Source organism: Typopeltis vanoorti, chromosome 5, assembly GCF_054136105.1.
Source record: "Typopeltis vanoorti isolate ZY-2024b chromosome 5, IOZ_Tvanoo_1.0, whole genome shotgun sequence".
Classification (NCBI taxonomy): Eukaryota; Metazoa; Arthropoda; class Arachnida; order Uropygi; family Thelyphonidae; genus Typopeltis; species Typopeltis vanoorti.
Genome location: NC_143553.1, coordinates 163,443,316 through 163,463,295, shown reverse-complemented (window position 1 = coordinate 163,463,295; position 19,980 = coordinate 163,443,316). Strand labels below are relative to the sequence as shown.

Below are 19,980 nucleotides of genomic sequence, written 5' to 3'. Positions count from 1 at the left end.
CCGAAAGATAGTGGAGTTTACAGCATACCCTGTTCATGCGGTATCAATTACATCGGACAGACATCTAGAAGTCTTTAAACAAGAAAGAAAGAACACATAGTAAGCTATGTAAGGAATAACAGACAAGATATATCAGGCCTTTCTTCCCACTTCGCCTCTACCAACCATAATATCGAATGGGATATGAGTCATATGCCCTACATAGAAGAGAACTACCATTCCAGAACATTCAAAGAAGCTGCTACAGTCGCCCGTTCAACAGGTAACTTAAATAAGAATCAAGGCCTAATCCTATCAGATATATGGAAAACTCTAATCAGATCATTTAACCAAAAAGAAATGAACTTTCATGAAAATTACAATAAATATCTCAACAAATAAAACATTGTACTTGCGACACGCGTATTGTATCACGCACCGTGATAACTTTATATAATCTTTAGAATTGTTGGTTAGTTTCCGAGTTTTTGTTACTTTCCATTGCTTACCAGTGTATCCTTGAAAATGCTGACAGATATTAGTCAGTGAAGCATGTCGGATATTAAACTATTATTTACTTGACTAACATACAGAATTCTTTAATTTATTAATAAACAATAAGTTTTCTATGAAGTTTTTTCTTGTCTTTTGTAGTTCATTTTTAATTTTTAGAGAAGGTCTAGATACATATATATTTTCCCCAATAATGGCTTCACACGTAAAATGTTGCAGTCATGCACTGGGAAGCGAAGACACAAATTCTTCATTAATCCTTAAAAAATTATACCATGTGTAATATGCATGTCACTATTAAATGTCTAGTAGTTTTACAGGTTCTTTCCCCAGGCCTATGTATTTGAAGCAGAACAATTTTGTCATCTCTCGACTCCTTTGGAGCCTGGGGTAATCTAAGACTAATGTTACAAAAAATGTCAGTTAAAGCTGTTGTTAACTTCCTGAAACATTCTCTCAAGACACGCAGTCATACTCTATCATGTTTCATGGCCTTGTTGACATCAAGTTTACTTAATTCCTCATACACCTCCTGCTCACTCACCATCATTGTTCCTTCCTCATTCCCACTGCTCTTGAGTTATGCATTATGTTACAATCACAAGGATGGAATATTTTAATGAACTGCTCATGAAGCACCTCTACTATATCCTCCTCACTATCCTTGCGAAGTGAGTCACCTTCCTTCTTTGTACTCCTCATTTAACTGATTATCTCCATTTATCTTGTGCCACCTCCACAATGTCTTCTTCCAGACGGCATGCTTTACCTCTTCAGTTATTCATTTTACACATACTTTATTTAATATCCTCACCTCTGGAATACACTCAGTTATTGCCTCTGCCAGATACTTCCTTAGTAGCGACCAAGCAGCAATGATCACCTTCCCATGTAATTTCTCATTCCATGATATCGTTGCAAGCAGCCTCTTGAGCTTGCCATAATCACCTGCCAAAAGTTCCACATACAATCCTTTCTCACAAAAGTCTTGATATGGCTGGGCACCACACAAGTGCTTGCTTCATGGTCATTTTTACCAACTGGAGGAAGATATGACACTTCATTTGCAACAATATTTTCTAATGAGATAATTTGAATGGCTTTGGAGTGAGTGTACAGGAGAAAGTACAGTGTGTGGAAGTAAGGGTGTGATGAGTGCAAGAGATCAGAAGAAAGAGATGAAGGGAAAAATCATTAGAGTGGTATTGAAAAGACAGAAGTGCTTAGCAGTGGAAACAGTATTCAGTTTCATTTCCCTTTTTATATATGGGTACTATCACAGCTCTACTACAATTATCTGGAATTTGTCCATCTGTACAGGTCATTTGAACTATGCAGTGCAGCCACTGTAAGACTTTTATACCTCCATACTTGAGTATTTCTGGTCTAATATCATCTACTCTTGTTGCTTTCCACATTTCAGGCTTTTGATGTCTTTTTCTACTTCAAGTATGGATATGTATTCCTGATTGCATGCCTGTTGAGTGTTTTTACCACTGTGTTGTCACTGCTTGTTTCATTTAGCAATATTTTGAAGTAATTACTCCATACATCAATATATTTTTTCTCCAGTTTTCATGTCACCTTGATCATTGTTAATTCCTTTTACAGCACTCTTTCCCTCCATTTCTGATCTTTTTCAACAACCTTCAGAATATTTTGCCACTTTCTGATATTTATTTTCTATGTTCTTACCAAAATCTTCCCATGACACTTTTTTGTTTAGCTAGTTTTACAGGTTGTTTAACTTTCTTACATTTGTCTCTGTATTCTCTAGGAGCACAAGCTGATTTATTTGCCAGGAACTTTTGATATGCTTTCTTCTTTTCCTTCACTGCTTCTTTAACTTCCTGTGTCCACCAAGGAGTTCAAATTTATCTATCTTTGTAGACAACCTCATCACATGCTTCTCTGGCTGAATCAGTCAATGTTTTCTTCAGGGTGTGCCAGTGAATCTCTAAGGTTTGGTTCCTGTTCTCAAACCCTTTCATTTTTTCTTGAATAATGTTTGTGTATTTTAGTCTGCAGTTCACATCTGAGAGCTGCTCAACTTTTATTCGCTTGAAAACTTTCTTACATGCTCTTATTATTATTATTATTATTATTCAAGCCTCCATGGAGTCAAAAGACTCATCGTGGGAGGTTCTTCCTAAGAAACACACAAAGTCTAGCAAGACTCATCGAGGGGAGGTCCCCCCTAAGAAACACAAAGTCTATCAAACCACTCCTTAAACCCACTGACTGTTTTTGCACTCACCACTCCATCAGGCAATGCACCCCATGGCGGTTCAATCACCCTCCATGCAAAGAAACCACTCCTTAGCCCCTTGCCCACAGCCTCCCCCTGCAACCCCCAGGGGTAGCACCTTGTCATCACTCCTTCCCGCTGTTTAACCAAGCAAAAGAACTCCCCAGCATCAACCCTGCAACTACCTCTCAACTGTCCAAAAGTCTCAATCACATCACCCCTCCCTCCCCCATCCACCAAATCCCACACCCCCTCAGCCGATCCTCACAACTAACACTGCTCAGTCCCGAAATCATCCCAGTCATCCACCCCTGCACTCCCTCCACAGCCAACCCACCCCCCACAAATCCTGGGGACCAAATCTGAGAGCAACAGTCCAAGTGTGGTCCGATCAGAGTCCCACACAATGGAATGACAATCCTTTCATCCCTGCAGGTCAGCATCCCTCTCATCATTGCAGCAATCCGCTGTGCCACCCCCACTACCCCTGCAACATGTCCCCTAAACCACAGGTCTCCATCAATCACCAATCCCAGATCTCCCATCTCCCCTACCTCCTTCAGCACAACTTCCCCCCACACAGAGTATGCAGCAGCATCCCATCGAAGCCTCCCAAACCCCAAGACCCCCACATCCCGCTGCATTAAACCGACATCCCCATTCACCTGCCCATCTATCCAGCCCATTCAAATCTGCCTGCAGGGCCACCACATCTGCACCACTAGCAACAATCATTCCCAGCTCTGCATCATCTGCAAGCAACCGAAAGATCACAGCAGTATCAACAACAATAAGATTTAGAGTGATCTGAAAGATCACTCTAAATCTCACTAAATGACCTAAAAATAGTGCTAAACTTATTTAGATACTCAGAAGTGGTTTGACACAGCATCAGGCAATAACCTATCACCGAGCAGAACCACTCATCTCTTAGGATAAGCATCCACCAAAGGACATCGATCAAGGTCATAGAAGTTATGCCATAGGCAAGTATCCATTAAGATGCAGTGAACAAGACCAGTGGTTGGTTTAAGTGAGTGGGGGGTTTCTTTCCAAAAATGCTGAGTGTTTGGAGAGCCATTTTAAATCTCACTAAGTAACCTGAAAGGATCACTGAACTCATCATGACACTCAACAATGGCTCCACTCAGTGACAGACAAAAAAGTTACCACTGAGCAGAACTGCTCACCTCCTAAGGTAAGCATTAACTGAAGGGCTCTGCTCAAGGCCATATCAGTAGGTACAATGCCATAACATAGTAAATATTCAATGGAATGCAGCATCAGGACCACTTCAATGGGGGGGGGTGACACATTTATGCTACATCAGTGGGAGGAAGCCAGACCCAGAAAGATACAAAGGTTAAATCAATGTAGATGTCATGTATTACCTATATCGAATAATTCAAAAAGATTATATTATCATATTATTAAATACTCCAGATCAGAGATAGTCATAGAAGGTTTTACCACCAGGTTACAAATTATATTACATATATTTCACAAAAAATTATATTCTTGCTTTAATCTGTTATCCAGAGAAAATCTAATGAAGTCTTCATGTGAAGTATATTCATGGCTGGTTCACTACTCTGGATAGTGACCCTTCCCATAATATTTTTATTATGAGATACTGAGGCAATTGATGTGAAATCAACAGCCTCTATACACAGTATGCTGCCTCCACCCGATGTTGCCAGAAATAAATGTTCTTCCAAAATTCTATGTTAAATGCTGATTTCTCATTCCAATCTATGTCATGACAGTGAAATCTTGCTCAATGAATGCCTGTATTGTATTGTATTGCATAAGCTAAAATAAGTTGCTTAAACATCCAACACTATTCACCCTCTACATTCCACACACGCACACAGCACCCCACTACTTTATACCCCCCCCCCACTTCCACCTCATACCATATGTTTTCCAAACTAGTGATACACTTTCCCACCTGATTCTCAATTCTAGCAAGCATAGTTTTGTCTGTCTGCTATACTCTACTCTTCCCTTCCTATGAAACATGATAATGTATATGGTACTTTTTTTTAATACCATACCTTTTAACCATTATTCCTGTCATCCACTTTATCACTAACTACATTTCATTAACAACTATAATTTTTGGCAAAATGAAACTCTATCAAGGTCATAAACTCATTATTATTATTATTGTTAAGGGAGGGCACCTGCTATACAACTCTCTGTCTCAACCAACCACAAATACACCAATGCCATCTACCCCCCACCACCACCATCACTAGCATTTCCACAAACAATCACAAACATCCATGCCCATGGCAGGATTCAAACTTGCAGCCTTTTGGCTGGAGAGTGGATATGCTAACCACTCGGTCAACCAGGTCAACCCCCCCCCCCTTCCTTCCTCCATGTGAGACCGACTAACTCACATGGAGGAAGGGTCATATACAACTCTCTTTCAATGAAGAAGAGAGATCTGGTCTCTTTCAATAATGATAGGTGAATTTTCATTGAAAGAGACCAGTCACAGACAGGAACTGAACTTACAGAGACAAAGTAGATGCATTACTATTATCCTTATAATCGCAGTGTATTATCCTTATCTAAATCACATTATACTTATATAAACTTCTTTTTTTTTTCTACACATTCTCTCCTAACATCAAATGTATTCTACACATCTACATGTGCCAAACTTCTTTTTCCACACATCCTCAATATCATGGCATTCATTCATTATCATTAATCACCTCCTCAACTGTTCATTGTTGCATCAAGGTAACACATTATCTTCAATCTCTCTCTCTCTCTCTCTCTCATATGCATGCATGCGCATGCATGTGCACACACACACACACACACACACACACACACACACACACACACACACACACACACACACACACACAACTGATATACAATTTTGAACACTGCTCTCCTATCTTTTGTTATTTGATTCATACACTATATCAGGCCATTAGTACCATCTAGCCTGGTTTGGCTGATTGGATAGCATATCAGCTCTCCAACTAGCAGGCAATAAGTTCAAATTCCACCTTGGTATGGATGGTTGCAAAAGTTTTTAGGTGAGAGATAAGTTTTATTAGTCCATAGATCTCCACAGCTAAGTTTCTAGACCTATGGACTAATGTACCATAGTAGATTTACAATTTCATCAGGGGAGTTCACAAACGCACTCTGATTCTTTTTTTACTTTCCAAATTCTGATCTTTCTTTCCTTCCAAAGTTACACTATCATCCCCCCCCCCCTCCTCCACAGCAAACATTCTACCAACACTGTCTTATATACTTTAAAATCATAATACTGGAAATAACTCAGGTAAAATATTATTTATTAGTAGAATTTTTGCCTGAGTATCACAGGCATATTCAGGACATGTAAAAAGGCAAATTAAACAATAATTGACAATTCCAAAAGGTGTCACCTAAGTAGCTAAGTAAAAAAAATAAAAAAATAAAAACATATATATATATATATATATATATTATATATATATACACACACACAATATATATATATACAATTAAAAAGATTAGCTGATTTAAAAAGTACTATCTCCCACAAAGGGGATAGACATAGACCATTGGATCTGTTAGGAGAGTGATACCCTTTGTGGGAGATAGTAATTTTTTAAATCAGCTAATATTTCCTAACTTTTTAATTGTATGTATATGTGTATACATATATATATATATATATATATGTGGTGATCAGCTTTTACTCGGTTGTTGTACATTTGAAAAAAATAGATTTAATGACTATAAAACCGAGATAACATATAAAGATTTTAATGATAAATACTACTAGTTTCGGCATATAGCAGCCTTCTTCAGGTATTTATAAAGGAATACTAATAAACATTGAATAATCTAAACAAACTGGAAATTACAGGTACAAATTGCCTCACATAATCGATACATAAAAACGTTGTATTTTTTCAAGTTGTTCCAACTGGCGTGCCATTGTTTATTGCAATTGTGTGTGCAGGTTCACGTGAACGCCAATATTGAATAACTGCAGCATGGCTATCTGGGATGTTATAACTTAAATTGTTGTTTAAGTGGACCGGGTTCAGCAGGATTTCCCTTGATTCTACAATTTTCCTCTCAAACTCATCATCACAGCGAAAGATATTTTCTGATCTATTCCAGCAAACGGAGTGGCTTTGTTGGTCATCATTAGGATTATTTGAAAAAAGAACATGACTGGATAACGCAGTTGCATGAGATCTTTTATAAGAGATGATATAAAACATCGCTTTAATTGTTCTGAAAGATTAAAAATCTTTCAGAACAATTAAAAATCTTTCCCAAAATTCATAAAGAAAACACCCCTCTTCGCCCAATTGTGGAAGGAATTGATTCACCTACATATAAACTTTCAAAATATTTAGCAAAGTACCTCAAGTGTTTCTCCAATAAATCTTCATCTTTCATCAAAAACACCACAGATTTTGTTTCTCATATTAAAGATATTCCCATCGATGAAAATGACATTCTAGCTAGTTTTGACATTATATCTTTATTTACTAACGTTCCTATGGATGAGGTACTTACATTACTACAGGACAAATTATCCAAAAAAATGTTCACTTTATTAAAGCATTGCATTCATTCTGGTTACTTCAGATATCAGGACTCCATTTACCAACAAAAACAAGGCCTGGCAATGGGCAATCCTTTGTCCCCAGTGCTAGCTAACATCTTCCTTGAAGATTTTGAAAAGAAAGCCATATCTTCCTTCTCATTTAAACCAAAAGTTTGGAAAAGATATGTTGATGATATATTCATTATTTGGAATCACAGGCACACATCTCTCACAGATTTTCTTCGTCATCTAAACATCCAACATCCTAATATAAAATTTACTGCTGATCTAGAAAATAATAACTCCTTACCTTTCTTGGATGTTATGCTTACACAATGCTCTGGAAGATTAAAAATCTCTATGTACAGAAAACCTACGCAGATTAAGATTATGCAGATATCTACCAATAGATATCTGCATAATCTTTCTCATCATTTTCCACCACAAAAACTTGGAACTATATCTACCTTAGGACACAGAGCACGTTCTCTCTTAAATGAACAAGATGAACTACAAAAAGAAATGAATCACCTCACTCTTATTTTTTAAACAAAATGGATACTCTGAAAAAACAATTAAGAAATTTCTTCTGGATCCTACTCCATTCCATACATTAGCACAGTCTCCAAAAAATTAGCTAAAGTCCTTAAAAAATATAATATCAGGACCTTCTTCACCACACTTCCTAAAATCCGTTCTCTAATCAGCCATCCAAAATCTACTCATCACAACCTTAAGTACCCTGGAGTATATAAATTGTGGTGCGATTGCAATATCCCATACTTTGGACAAACAAACAAATCTATTGAACAACGGATAGAAGAGCATAAGAGAGACATCTCTTATAAAAGATCTCATGTAACTGCATTATCCAGTCATGTTCTTTTTTCAAATAATCCTAATGATGACCAACAAAGCCACTCCGTTTGCTGGAATAGATCAGAAAATATCTTTCGCTGTGATGATGAGTTTGAGAGGAAAATTGTAGAATCGAGGGAAATCCTGCTGAACCCGGTCCACTTAAACAACAATTTAAGTTATAACATCCCAGATAGCCATGCTGCAGTTATTCAATATTGGCGTTCACGTGAACCTGCACGCACAATTGCAATAAACAATGGCATGCCAGTTGGAACAACTTGAAAAAATACAACGTTTTTATGTATCGATTATGTGAGGCAATTTGTACCTGTAATTTCCAGTTTGTTTAGATTATTCAATGTTTATTAGTATTCCTTTATAAATACCTGAAGAAGGCTGCTATATGCTGATATATAATATATGCTATATGCTAGTAGTATTTATCATTAAAATCTTTATATGTTATCTCAGTTTTATAGTCATTAAATCTATTTTTTTCATATATATATTTATATATATATACATACATGTTAAAGATACCAAGAAATTTTATATATTGGTTTTAATCCTTTTTCCAAGTAAGAAAACAAAGTTTTGCACATGTAATATATTCATGTCTGAGCTACTTGTATATAGAGACTCATGACTTCATATCACTTGCCTTAGTATATATCAAATAATGCAAACCACACCCCCTTTCAGGCATGTATAATGCAATGCATAATGGGAAAGGCCACTACCCAGACTGATTTCGACCTTTATTGAGGTAACTTTAGTGGGAGCCAGACCTGGGAGACATACCAAGGTTGAACTAATACAGAAATCATATATATCTCATATACAAGTAGACAAAAGGTGCTTGACCTTCTTAATAAAAATCTTTGGATGACAGAAAGATGTAGAAAGTTTTTTACCTTGGATGTAATATACATTAAAGATACCAAGAATTATATACAAGTAGCTCAGATGTGAATATATTTCATGCACAAAACTTTGTTTTGCTTACTTGGGAAAATGATACCAACCAAGTATATAAATTTTCCTGGTATCTTTAGCATATATTTCATTTGCGGTTGCAGCAAACCATTTTTCAAATTTCAAACACTACTACTTGTTGTAAACTCTGTTTTGTCTAAAGTACAATATATTTTTAAGATGTTGTTTACTACATGATACTGTATTCACCTGATGAAGTCTGCATTTCCAATGAAACTAATAGTGAAACCTTATTAAATCTCTTGTAATTTTACTCGGTTTTAGTCAGTTAATAATTTTAAACGCATGCATATAATATATATCACCTAATTTTTCCTAACTTTATAATTGTATATAAATATATATATTTTTATTATTATAATTAAGACTCCAGGGAGTCTTCAGACTCATCGAGGGAGGCAATAAATAAATGTCTACACAACTATTCGACATTCTCACAGTATCTATAATACCTTGCCTTGAACTCACTGTCAAAGCACCCACAACAGACTCTGGCAGCTTATTCCACTCATTTACCACTCTAAAACTAAAGAACCCAGCTCTAACACCCCTGCTAACCAAACTCTTGCCCAGCTTCCATAGATGTCCCCTAGTTCTCCCACCACCAGTCCTGATCTCAAAAATATCCTCTGAATTAATCCTATAGAAACCCTTCAGCAATTTGAATGTCTCAATCATATCTCCCCTTTTCCGCCTATCAACCAATTTCTGCAACCCACAAATCTTCAACCTGTTCTCATAAGGTTCATTCCATAGACCTGCTATCATCTTGATCACTCAACTCTGGATCCTCTCCACCTCCTCCCCATCAAGAAGAAACCTAGGTGACCAAATCTGGGCACAGTAGTCAAGATGAGGTCTAATCAAGGTTCAGTACAGAGGAACAATAACTTGCTTGTCTCTGCTCGTCAAAGTATTTTTCAACAACCAAGTGAGTTGATGAGCTGATTTAGCCACTTTTGCAATGTGCTCCCTAAACTTCATCTCCCTACCCATCAACACTCCCAAGTCCCTGGCCTCACCAATCTCTTAGAGTACAGTTCCACCAATGCGGTATACTGCTGCTAATCTTTTCACCCCAAAATGCATAACCTTACATTTTGTTACATTAAATTGACATCCATTCTCCTTAGCCCAGTCCTGCAATCTATCCAAATCATCCTGCAAGATTTCGACATCTTCTGCATTCACTATTGCCCTACCCAACTTAGCATCATCAGCGAACAAATGAACTGTTCCTCCTAGATCCTTTCCTATATCGCTAATGAACAAATTAAACAGCAGTGGTCCAAGAACAGAACCCTGCGGCACATCACTAGTCACAGGCCATCTTTTGAACTCTACTCCTGAATAAACTACTCTCTGATATCTCTCTATCAACTGCCCACCTATCCATCTCACCAACCCTATATCCATTCCCATATGTTGCAGTTTACGGATTAGAATTCCATGTGGTATCCTGTCAAAGGCCTTAGACAGGTCCAGCAGTATCACTGTAAACTTATTACCCTTATCCAGTTCAGCCGTCACTGTGTTATAAAACTTGAGCAAGTTACTGAGGCATGATCAACCCTTCACAAAACCATGCTGATCCCCATACAGTATCCCATTTTCATCTATCCATTCCTGTATTTTTCTCTTGATTACTTTTTCCAAAACCTTGACAACGACTCCTGATATGCTGATCAGTGAGTAATTTGCAACAGCAGTCTTGAAACCTCCTTTATGCAGTGGAACTATTTTACCCTCTCCCCCCCCCCCCTGGGACTAACCCAGTCCCGAGACTCAAATTAAACAAAATGGTCAAGAGCACTAATAATTCTTTAGCCGCTTCACGTAAGACCCGTGCCGGAATACCATCCAATCCCACAGATGTATTCACATTAAGGTTCTGTAATAGACTATTCACCTCCACTTCATTCATTACAATTCCCATATAAACTAATCGTTCCTTCATTCTTTCAATGTCACCACCTGGATGATATACTCTTAGTGCTCGCTCAGTAATTTCACTATATTGACTGATTCAGTGACTTCCTTACCATCAGCATTCCTTAAAATCATTCTGCCGTGTACAGCTTTTGTTTTTTGCTTGCAGCATATTGAAAGAACTGTTTGGGATTCTCTTTAGCTTGCATAGCTAGTTTCCTTTCATAATCCGCTTTTGCTTTTTTAACAACACTCGTTACCCTTCTGGCCTGTGCTTTATACCGTTCATGTGCCTGCAGGTCACCAATTCTCTTTGAATTCCCTCCACAGTTGTTTCTTTTTTTGCAGCTCAAGCTTAATGGTGTTATTCATCCATTTAAAGCCTACTTATTTTACTATTTGGACCCTAGGTATAAAATCAGCCATAACCTCCTGTAAATGCTCTTTGACCACTTGCCATGCTCTATCGACATCCAGCCCTTGCAGTTTTACATGCCATGGCACCGAACCAAGCAATCTCCTAAGCTTGTCATACTTGCCAGCATGGTACTTCCACATATACCCTGTCTTAATCGAAAATTCCACACCTTTAGCCACCTCCCAGGTTAAGACCTTATGATCACTCTCACCAATAGGTGGCAACATGGTTATATTCATTGCAGTCAAATTCTCAGATGCTATTACCAGGTCAACCACTCTCAAACCCCTAGTATTTTCAATTACATGCTGTCTCAGATAGTTATCCCTTAATAATTGAAGAAAATTCAGTTCCTTCCTCACATGTGTCATCTCATCCTTCCAATCAATGTTACCATAGCTGAAATCCCCCATAATAATTACCCTTTTCCTCTCATTTCATCAATTTATTTATGCATACTATCTCCACCATCTATTCCATCACCTGGTCTATAGCAGCCCCCAACTGTATATTTTGTTCTGGCAGTCTCAATCTCACACCAAATAGCCTCAAATGAGCTCTTTTCACTATCCTGCAATACAACTTCAATTCTCCTTGGCCGCAGTTCATCAGCTATCATCAATAACACCCCCCCCCCATTTTATTTCTCTGTCCCTCCTAAACACACTATAACCTACACATTCTATCTCACTAACTATATCATCTTCCATCAGCCATGTTTCACTAATGCCAATAACCTGTGGCCAGGAAGAGCCAACCAAGGCCAAAAATTCTTCCTTCTTGTTCTTAATACTACTGGCACTTGTATACATGAAATGCAGAGGTGCCTTTGTCCCATCCCTATCTTGATGCATTATTCTAACTATCCCAATCTGATTGCTTGTCCTTAGTACTGGCTCGGGTACATTATATACATTCTTACACTCAACTGTCTCACTGATCCCCTCCCTCCTTGGTAGTTCTAGTTTCCCTGGTTCTGCATATCCATTTTCACTTCATTCAGCAATACTTTTTCCAGTCTCTGCACACCAAATCCATTCAAATGCAGGCCATCCATCTTGTATAAATCCTTTCGCCCATCAAACTCATTCCACACCACACACTACACAAATTTTGCAAACTTGACAAGTCAAGTTTGCAAAATTTGACTTGTTTGTCTGTTTGCTTACTTGGGAAATGGAGTAAAACTAGGTTTAAAATTGCTTGGTATTTTTAACATTTATTATACCCAAGGTGAAATACTTTCTACATTTATATCTCCTCTGGAGATTTTTATTTAATAAGGTTAAAACACCTTATGGCAACTTGTTCTGGTAAAATACTTATAAGCTCTGTGTTACTAAACCTTGGTATTTCTAGCCTAGCTCCTGATGAGACCTCAATAAAGGTCGAAACCGGTTTGGGTGGTGGCCCCTTGCCTTTAATACAAAACATCATGCATCCCCTTCTTGGAGATGTGTTTTGGCATTAAGGGTAAATATTAAGATTAGTGATCAGAGCTTATGCCACCTTTACCACAAGTTGCCTTGGTCTTGCACTAGCTGTAGGATCAGCTAGACTTGCATCAGTTGCAGGCGCAAACTTGACTTGTTTGTCTGTTTGCTTACTTGGGAAATGGAGTAAAACCAGGTTTAAAATTGCTTGGTATTTTTAACATATATATATATATATATATATTCACGCAAGACCTGGCACGGGTCTTGCGTGAAGCGGCTAAGGAATTATCAGTGCCCTTGACCATGTTGTTTAATCTGATTCTCGGGTCTGGTTTAGTCCCAAAGGTGTGGAAAGAGGGGAAAAAAATTCCACTGCATAAAGGAGGATCCAAGACTACTGTTGCAAATTACCAACCGATCAGCATATCAGCTTATCAGTTGTTGTCAAGTTTTTGAAGAAAGTAGTCAAGGGAAAAATACAGGAATGGATTGATTAAAATGAGATACTGTACAGGGGACAGCATGGCTTTGTGAAGGGTAGATCATGCCTCAGTAACTTGCTAAGTTTTATAACACAGTGACGGCTTAACTGGATAAGAGTAATGGGTTTACATGATACTGCTGGACCTGGCTAAGGCATTTGACAGGATACCACATGGAATTCTAATCTGTAAACTGCAACATATGGGAAAGGATATAGGGTTAGTGAGATTGATAGGTGGGCGGTTGATGGAGATATATCAGAGAGTAGTTTATTCAAGAGTAGAGTCCAAAAGACAGCCTGTGACTAGTTGTGTGCCGCAGGGTTCTGTTCTTCGACCACTGCTGTTTAATTTGTTCATTAACGATATAGGGAAGGATCTAAGAACAGTTCATTTGTTAGCTGATGATGCAAAGTTGGGTAGGGCGATAGTGAATGCAGAAGATGTCAAAGTCTTGCAGGATGACTTAGATAGATTGGAGTTCTGGGCTAAGGAGAATGGATGTCAATTTAATGTGACAAAATGTAAGGTTATGCATTTTGGGGTGAAAAGATTAGCAGCAGTATACCACATTGGTGGAACTGTACTCCAAGAGATTGATGAGGCCAGGGACTTGGGAGTGTTGGTGGATAGGGAGATGAAGTTTAGGGGGCACATTGCAAAAGTAGCTAAATCAGCTCATCGACTCACTTGGTTGTTGAAAAATACCTTGACAAGCAGAGAAGCAAGTTATTGTACCTCTGTACCGAGTCTTGATAAGACCTCATCTCGACTACTGTGCCCAGATTTGGTCACCTCGGTTCCTTCTTGATGGGGAGGAGGTGGAGAGGATCCAGAGGCGAGTGATCAAGATGATAGCAGGTCTATGGAATGAACCATATGAGAACAGGTTGAAGAATTGTGGGTTGCAGAAACTAGTTGATAGGCAGCTGATTGAGACATTCAAATTGCTAAAGGGATTTTATAGGATTAATTCAGAGGATCTTTCTGAGATCAGGACTGGTGGTGGGAGAACTAGGGGACACCCATGGAAGCTGGGCAAGAGTGTGGCTAGCAGGGGTGTTAGAGCTGGGTTCTTTAGTTTTAGAGTGGTAAATGAATTTAATAAGCTGCCAGAGTCTGTTGTGGGTGTTATGACGGTGAGCGAGTTCAAGGCAAGGTATGAGAGATACTGTGAGAATGTTGTATAGTTGTGTGGACATGATGTTTAGGGCCTCCCCTGATGAGTCTAAGGACTCCCTGGAGTCGTGCGAAATTTTTTATTTTTATATATATATATATATATATATATATATTTATTTATTTATTTATTTTTTAATTTTTTAATTTTTTTATTTTTTTACTTAGCTACTTAGGTGGTGTCTTTTGGAATTGTCAGTTATTGTTTAATTAGCCTTTTTACATGTGCTGAAGATGCCTGTGATATTCAGGCTAAAATTCTACTAATAAATAATATTTTACAAATTATTTCCATTATTATAATTTTAAGTAATGTATAACACATTCTCTAATCTGTATATAACACATTTTCTAGTCTCGTCTGAAGTTTAATCATATAAATAATATATATTCAAAGTCCACAACTCACTGGAATAGACAGTGATGTCCTGCAGTCTCCCTCATCTACTATACATCTTGGATTTCCCATTGCTGCATATGGTTCAGCATACTCGTGAGCATCTTCCCGAGCTGAAAGTAAATCATCTTCACTTTATTTATCATTTCAAGAGAAGGTAAGAAAAAATTACTTTTCTAAAAATTTCTTTATTTCTAATTTCCCATCTATGAAGATCATAAATAGGATATTATAAGGTTCTGCCCTTGGTCACTGCTACTTAATAAAAATGTAATGATCTATAGCAGAATTTTTCAATACTGTGTGTACATTTGTGTCTTCAACATCAAAAAAGGTAGAGAATGATTTGTGATATTGTACTTCCACTTTATGGATTAGCATCTGTTTAATCTATACATTTCATGGATTCTTATAATACAGGTGTGAAATCTGGATTTTCTGGCTATTCAGTTCTTATTATTAAATTGCAGTTATTGCAATCCCAAGCTCAATTTCAGCCTTTATGATATACTGTTTTGTTATGTTCCTTTTCAAAAAAATTGTAACAATTTCTCTCTCCTTATACTGTTTTCTTAAATTTGTGATTACCAAACAGAAAAGTAAATAATTCTTGCAATGATCCTTGAAACACATATCTCAGTGTGTGATTAGCATTGATTATTTATTTTTTAAATTTTTATGACAATCCTAAGAATGAATGATGGATGTGAACAGTACCATAAGTAGACATGGGCCACAGGTGTCCTAGGATCTGATAATATGGCCATCTCTAGAAACTAAATATGATACTTTTTTAAGCCTCTTTGGGTCTCCAAATAAGCAGGGTGATGATATCACATTGGGCAATGAAAATCACTTGCTGCCAGTAGGCAGCAGGTGATTTTCATTGGTTCACAAATTTCTTATGCACACACACACAGGGCATCCCAGGAGAAATCTGAGTTTTAAATCCACAACTATAAGCAGAGAACAGATATATCCAGTTGACTAACTTGCCCCTCACCAACTAAAAACTGCCTTTAACAAATTCATGTCGGTCTTTATAAATAATCTCACTCTTATCTACCTATGTCTTATTTATAAGGAGCTTCCTGCTGTCAGTTTTTTTCATTACTATCGACCAGAGTACCAGTCACAATGTTTCAAATAAATAAGTAGATGTAAAGTGCCCATTGAAGTTAAAATACGATTTAGATATTATTGTAACAACATGGATATGAAGCATAAATTATTTGATACATTTCATCTATACTGCTGTTTGAATAGGTAATCCATATTTAATTTACATATGATAGATGTACTACAGATTTTGTGATCTCCTGTGTATACAGATTTAATATAAAAAGGTATCTATTACAAATATTTTTATTTATTATGTAATGTTAAAACCAGGGCTGAAATAAATATCCAAAGAATGAATCCTTTATGATCCTCAGACAATTATTCTGGAGTGGAATGATTTTTTTTTTTTGTAAATATATTTCTATCCTACTGAAATAATTGATGTTTAGGTTCTAAGATATCTATCTTTGAGGATTTAATATAAAGGAGCAAAATTTTTTTTTGCTCTAGTAAATCATTCTGATTCAGAGCAAAAAATTTCACTTTCGGAAAACAATGCTCCATTTGAAAAATACACATGTACATGTGTATTTTTCAGATGGAGCATTGTTTCTGAGAGTGAAATTTTTTTCTCCAGACCAGAAATATATCTTCAGAGGAACAAATAAATTGTTCCAATCTGGATAGATAAAAAATCCACGATAGCAAAAAAATTTCTATCTAATTATTACCAGCATGGTTGGCTAAGTGGTTAGCGCATCCATGCCATGACTGTGAATGAGTTCAAAACAAAAGCATGACAGACACAAATGTTGGATAGTGTTTGGCATGATGTTTAGAATAATAATAATAATGTTTTAATCCTCTCTGGAAAATAAGCATAGAGTATATGATACGATAAAGGCAGAAGGGATTTTACAGAATAGATGTGTATAAAATCTTTCCGTATATGGTAAGGGAGAGAGAGAGAGAGAGAGAGAGAGAGAACAAAGGGATACATTTTTTGTTAGTGGGTGACAAGTGACTGGATTGAATTATGATTGGTGAGAGCACTATCTTTCTCAACTGGGGTGGAAAGTGATCATACTGTTTTAATTTGGAAGATTGACAGACATACAGAATTTTCTCTTAAGAGAGGTAGGATATGAGTGAAATTACAAAGCAGGCAATTATGAGAAAATGAGGAGTCAGAGCAGTGTTTTGGCATAAGAATTGAGACAGGAGGGATATCAGAAGTGCATGGAAGAGGGTCAAGGAGATTTTTGGAGAAAGCAGTACTGTATACCCAGAGTCAGGATGATATATATCAGGTATAAGTTAGCTGGATGAATAGCATCATTAAACAGGAGTTGTATAAAAAGTTGTGAAGCGTGGATAAAGGAAAGATAATTAGCATGCCCATGAGCAGTACAAGGCAGCCAAGAAGGGCGAATTGCATAGTAAAGAAGGCCAAAGCTAATTATGATGGGGCCAAAGGAAATCACAGAGTTCTTTTGCTATTCAAGTAATGAAGAATGACTAACCAGTGCTGGTGGTAGGGAAGTGACAGAAGAAAATCAAATAGCTGAGTTATTAAGTGATCATTTTGAAAGTGCGTACCAAGTGGAGATACTTCAGTGTTAGATGGGTCATTGATTAATGGGAGAACAGAGGTAGCTGATATAGAGGCACTTAGGGTATTGCAAAACCTTAATGCAAACATGAGCACGAAAATGGATGGAATATTAGCCTATGTCATTATGGGAATGTGCAAGGGAACTGGCACCTCCGGTGATTAAGCTGTTTAATTTAAATCTCAGTTCAGGGAAGGTGTTGGGGGTGGGGAAGATGACAAAAGAATTCCATTGTATAAATGATGTAACATGACAGAACCTGCAAATTACAGGCCAATCAGTATCTCAGGAGTGGTAGTGGTTATGGTACTGGAGAAGTTGGTAAAAGGCAGAATTCAGGACTGAATGGGGAATAGTACTTTATAAGGAGCTACATGGTTTTGTAGGCTGGGTCTTGCCTTTGCCAATTTTTGCATGAAACTTTTATAGTTAATGTATTCGGCTTTGAAATGATGTTGGATTTAATATCCACTTAACTTATATAATTATGCATTGCCGAAGTGAAGCCTTTTGGCTCTTTATTTTAGTAAATTCTTCCTTTATTTTATCAGAAATTCATTAGATCTTCTTCCATGCTTGCAGGTAATGCAATGTTGTCTGCAAATTTTAAATTTGTTATATTTTTCCCATATATTTTGATTGCAGAGTCTTCTTTGTTTAAGGCCTTACTGGTTGCATCTTCCAGTGTAAGAATGAACAGATCTGGGTGACAGATTGCATTTCTGTCTTAATCCACTCTCTGTGTGGAACCAGTTGGTTAAGATGTCCTCCACTCATACTGCACTTTTCAGATTTTTATATAGATTCTTTATTATTTTTATAGTTTTGTTGGGAATTCCAAATTCTTTCATAGTTTCCCATAGTTCTCTTCTATGGATTGAATCAAATGCCTGACAAATGTCTATGAATTTTATATTGCAACTTTGGTTGTACTCTAATGTCTTTTCTAATTGTTGTCTTAAGGTGAATAGTGGAACAACTGTGAATTGTGCTTCGTTCTGGTCTGAAACCTGCTTGTTCTTCTCCTAATGCTAGTTCTATATATGGCTTAATGTGTTTTTTGGAGTAGTTTCATAAAAACCTCACTTGGAATACTGAAGAGGCTAATGCCTCTATAATTACGCATTCTGTTCTATCTCCTTTTTTTTTATATATAGGAGTTATAACTGATTTGGTCCAATCAGTAGGCATTGCTTCATTTTTGTAGATCTTTTCAAATAATGTTCTTAATTGTTCCAAAAGTTATTCCTTTCCTGCTTTTAAGAATTCTGCGTGCATTTGATCAACACCAGGTGCTTTCCTAGTTTTAAGTTTATCTATTATTATTATTATTATTATTATTATTATTCAGGCCTCCATGGAGTCAAAAGACTCTCGTCGGAGGTCCTTCCTAAGAAACACAAAGTCTATCAAGACTCATCGAGGGAGGTCCCTCCTAGGAAACACAAAGTCTATCATACCACTCCTTAAATGCATTGACCATTCTCGTTCTCACCACTCCATCAGGCAATGCATTCCATGGTTCAACCACCCTCCATGCAAAGAAACCACTCCTCACCCTCTTTCACACAGTTTCCTTTCGTAACTTCCAGGGATGGCCCTTGTCATGAATCCTTCCCGCTGTTCAATCAAGCGAAAGAACTCCCTAGTGTCAACACTGTAACCACCTCTCAACAGTTTAAAAGTCTCAATCATATCACCTTTCCTTCTTCTATCCACCAAACTCTACAGTCCACACTCCCTCAAGCGATCCTCATAACTAACATTGTACAGTTCTGACACCATCTTTGTTATCCGCCTCTGTACCCTTTCTGCAGTTAATTTATCCCCTTCAAATCCTGGGGAGCAGATCTGAGAACAATAATCTAAGTGTGGTCTGATCAGAGTCTTATACAACGGAATGATAACCATTTTATTTCTGCAGGTCAGTGTACTTCTCATTATTGCAGCAATCCTCTGAGTTACCTTCACTACCTTTGCAATATGTCCCCTAAATTTCAGGTTTCTATCAATCATGAAACCCAGATCTCTTGTCTCTCCTACTTCCTCCCATAGAGTATGCAGCGTCCCATCAATGTTTCCCAAACCTCAAGACCTTACATTTTGCTGCATTAAACCGACACCACCATTCATTTGTTGATCTATCTAGATTATTCAAATCCTCTTGCAGGGCTCCCACATCTGCACTATTACTAATAATCCTTCCCAGCTTCGCATCATCCACAAACAACTGAATATCCCCTTGCAATCCACTGACAATGTCATTAATATAAAGGTTA

General features: G+C 37.3%; 1 protein-coding gene across 1 annotated transcript in view; it reads right to left on the bottom strand.

Moving 5' to 3' along the window:
• LOC150107016 (cell adhesion molecule Dscam1-like) overlaps positions 1-19,980 on the bottom strand; it is a 754,963-nt gene that overhangs the window by 112,096 nt on the left and 622,887 nt on the right. The window contains exon 26 of the mRNA XM_090393540.1: positions 15,039-15,139. Within this exon, the coding sequence (XP_090249666.1) occupies positions 15,039-15,139 (101 nt within the window). The remainder of the gene's footprint in view (positions 1-15,038; positions 15,140-19,980) is intronic.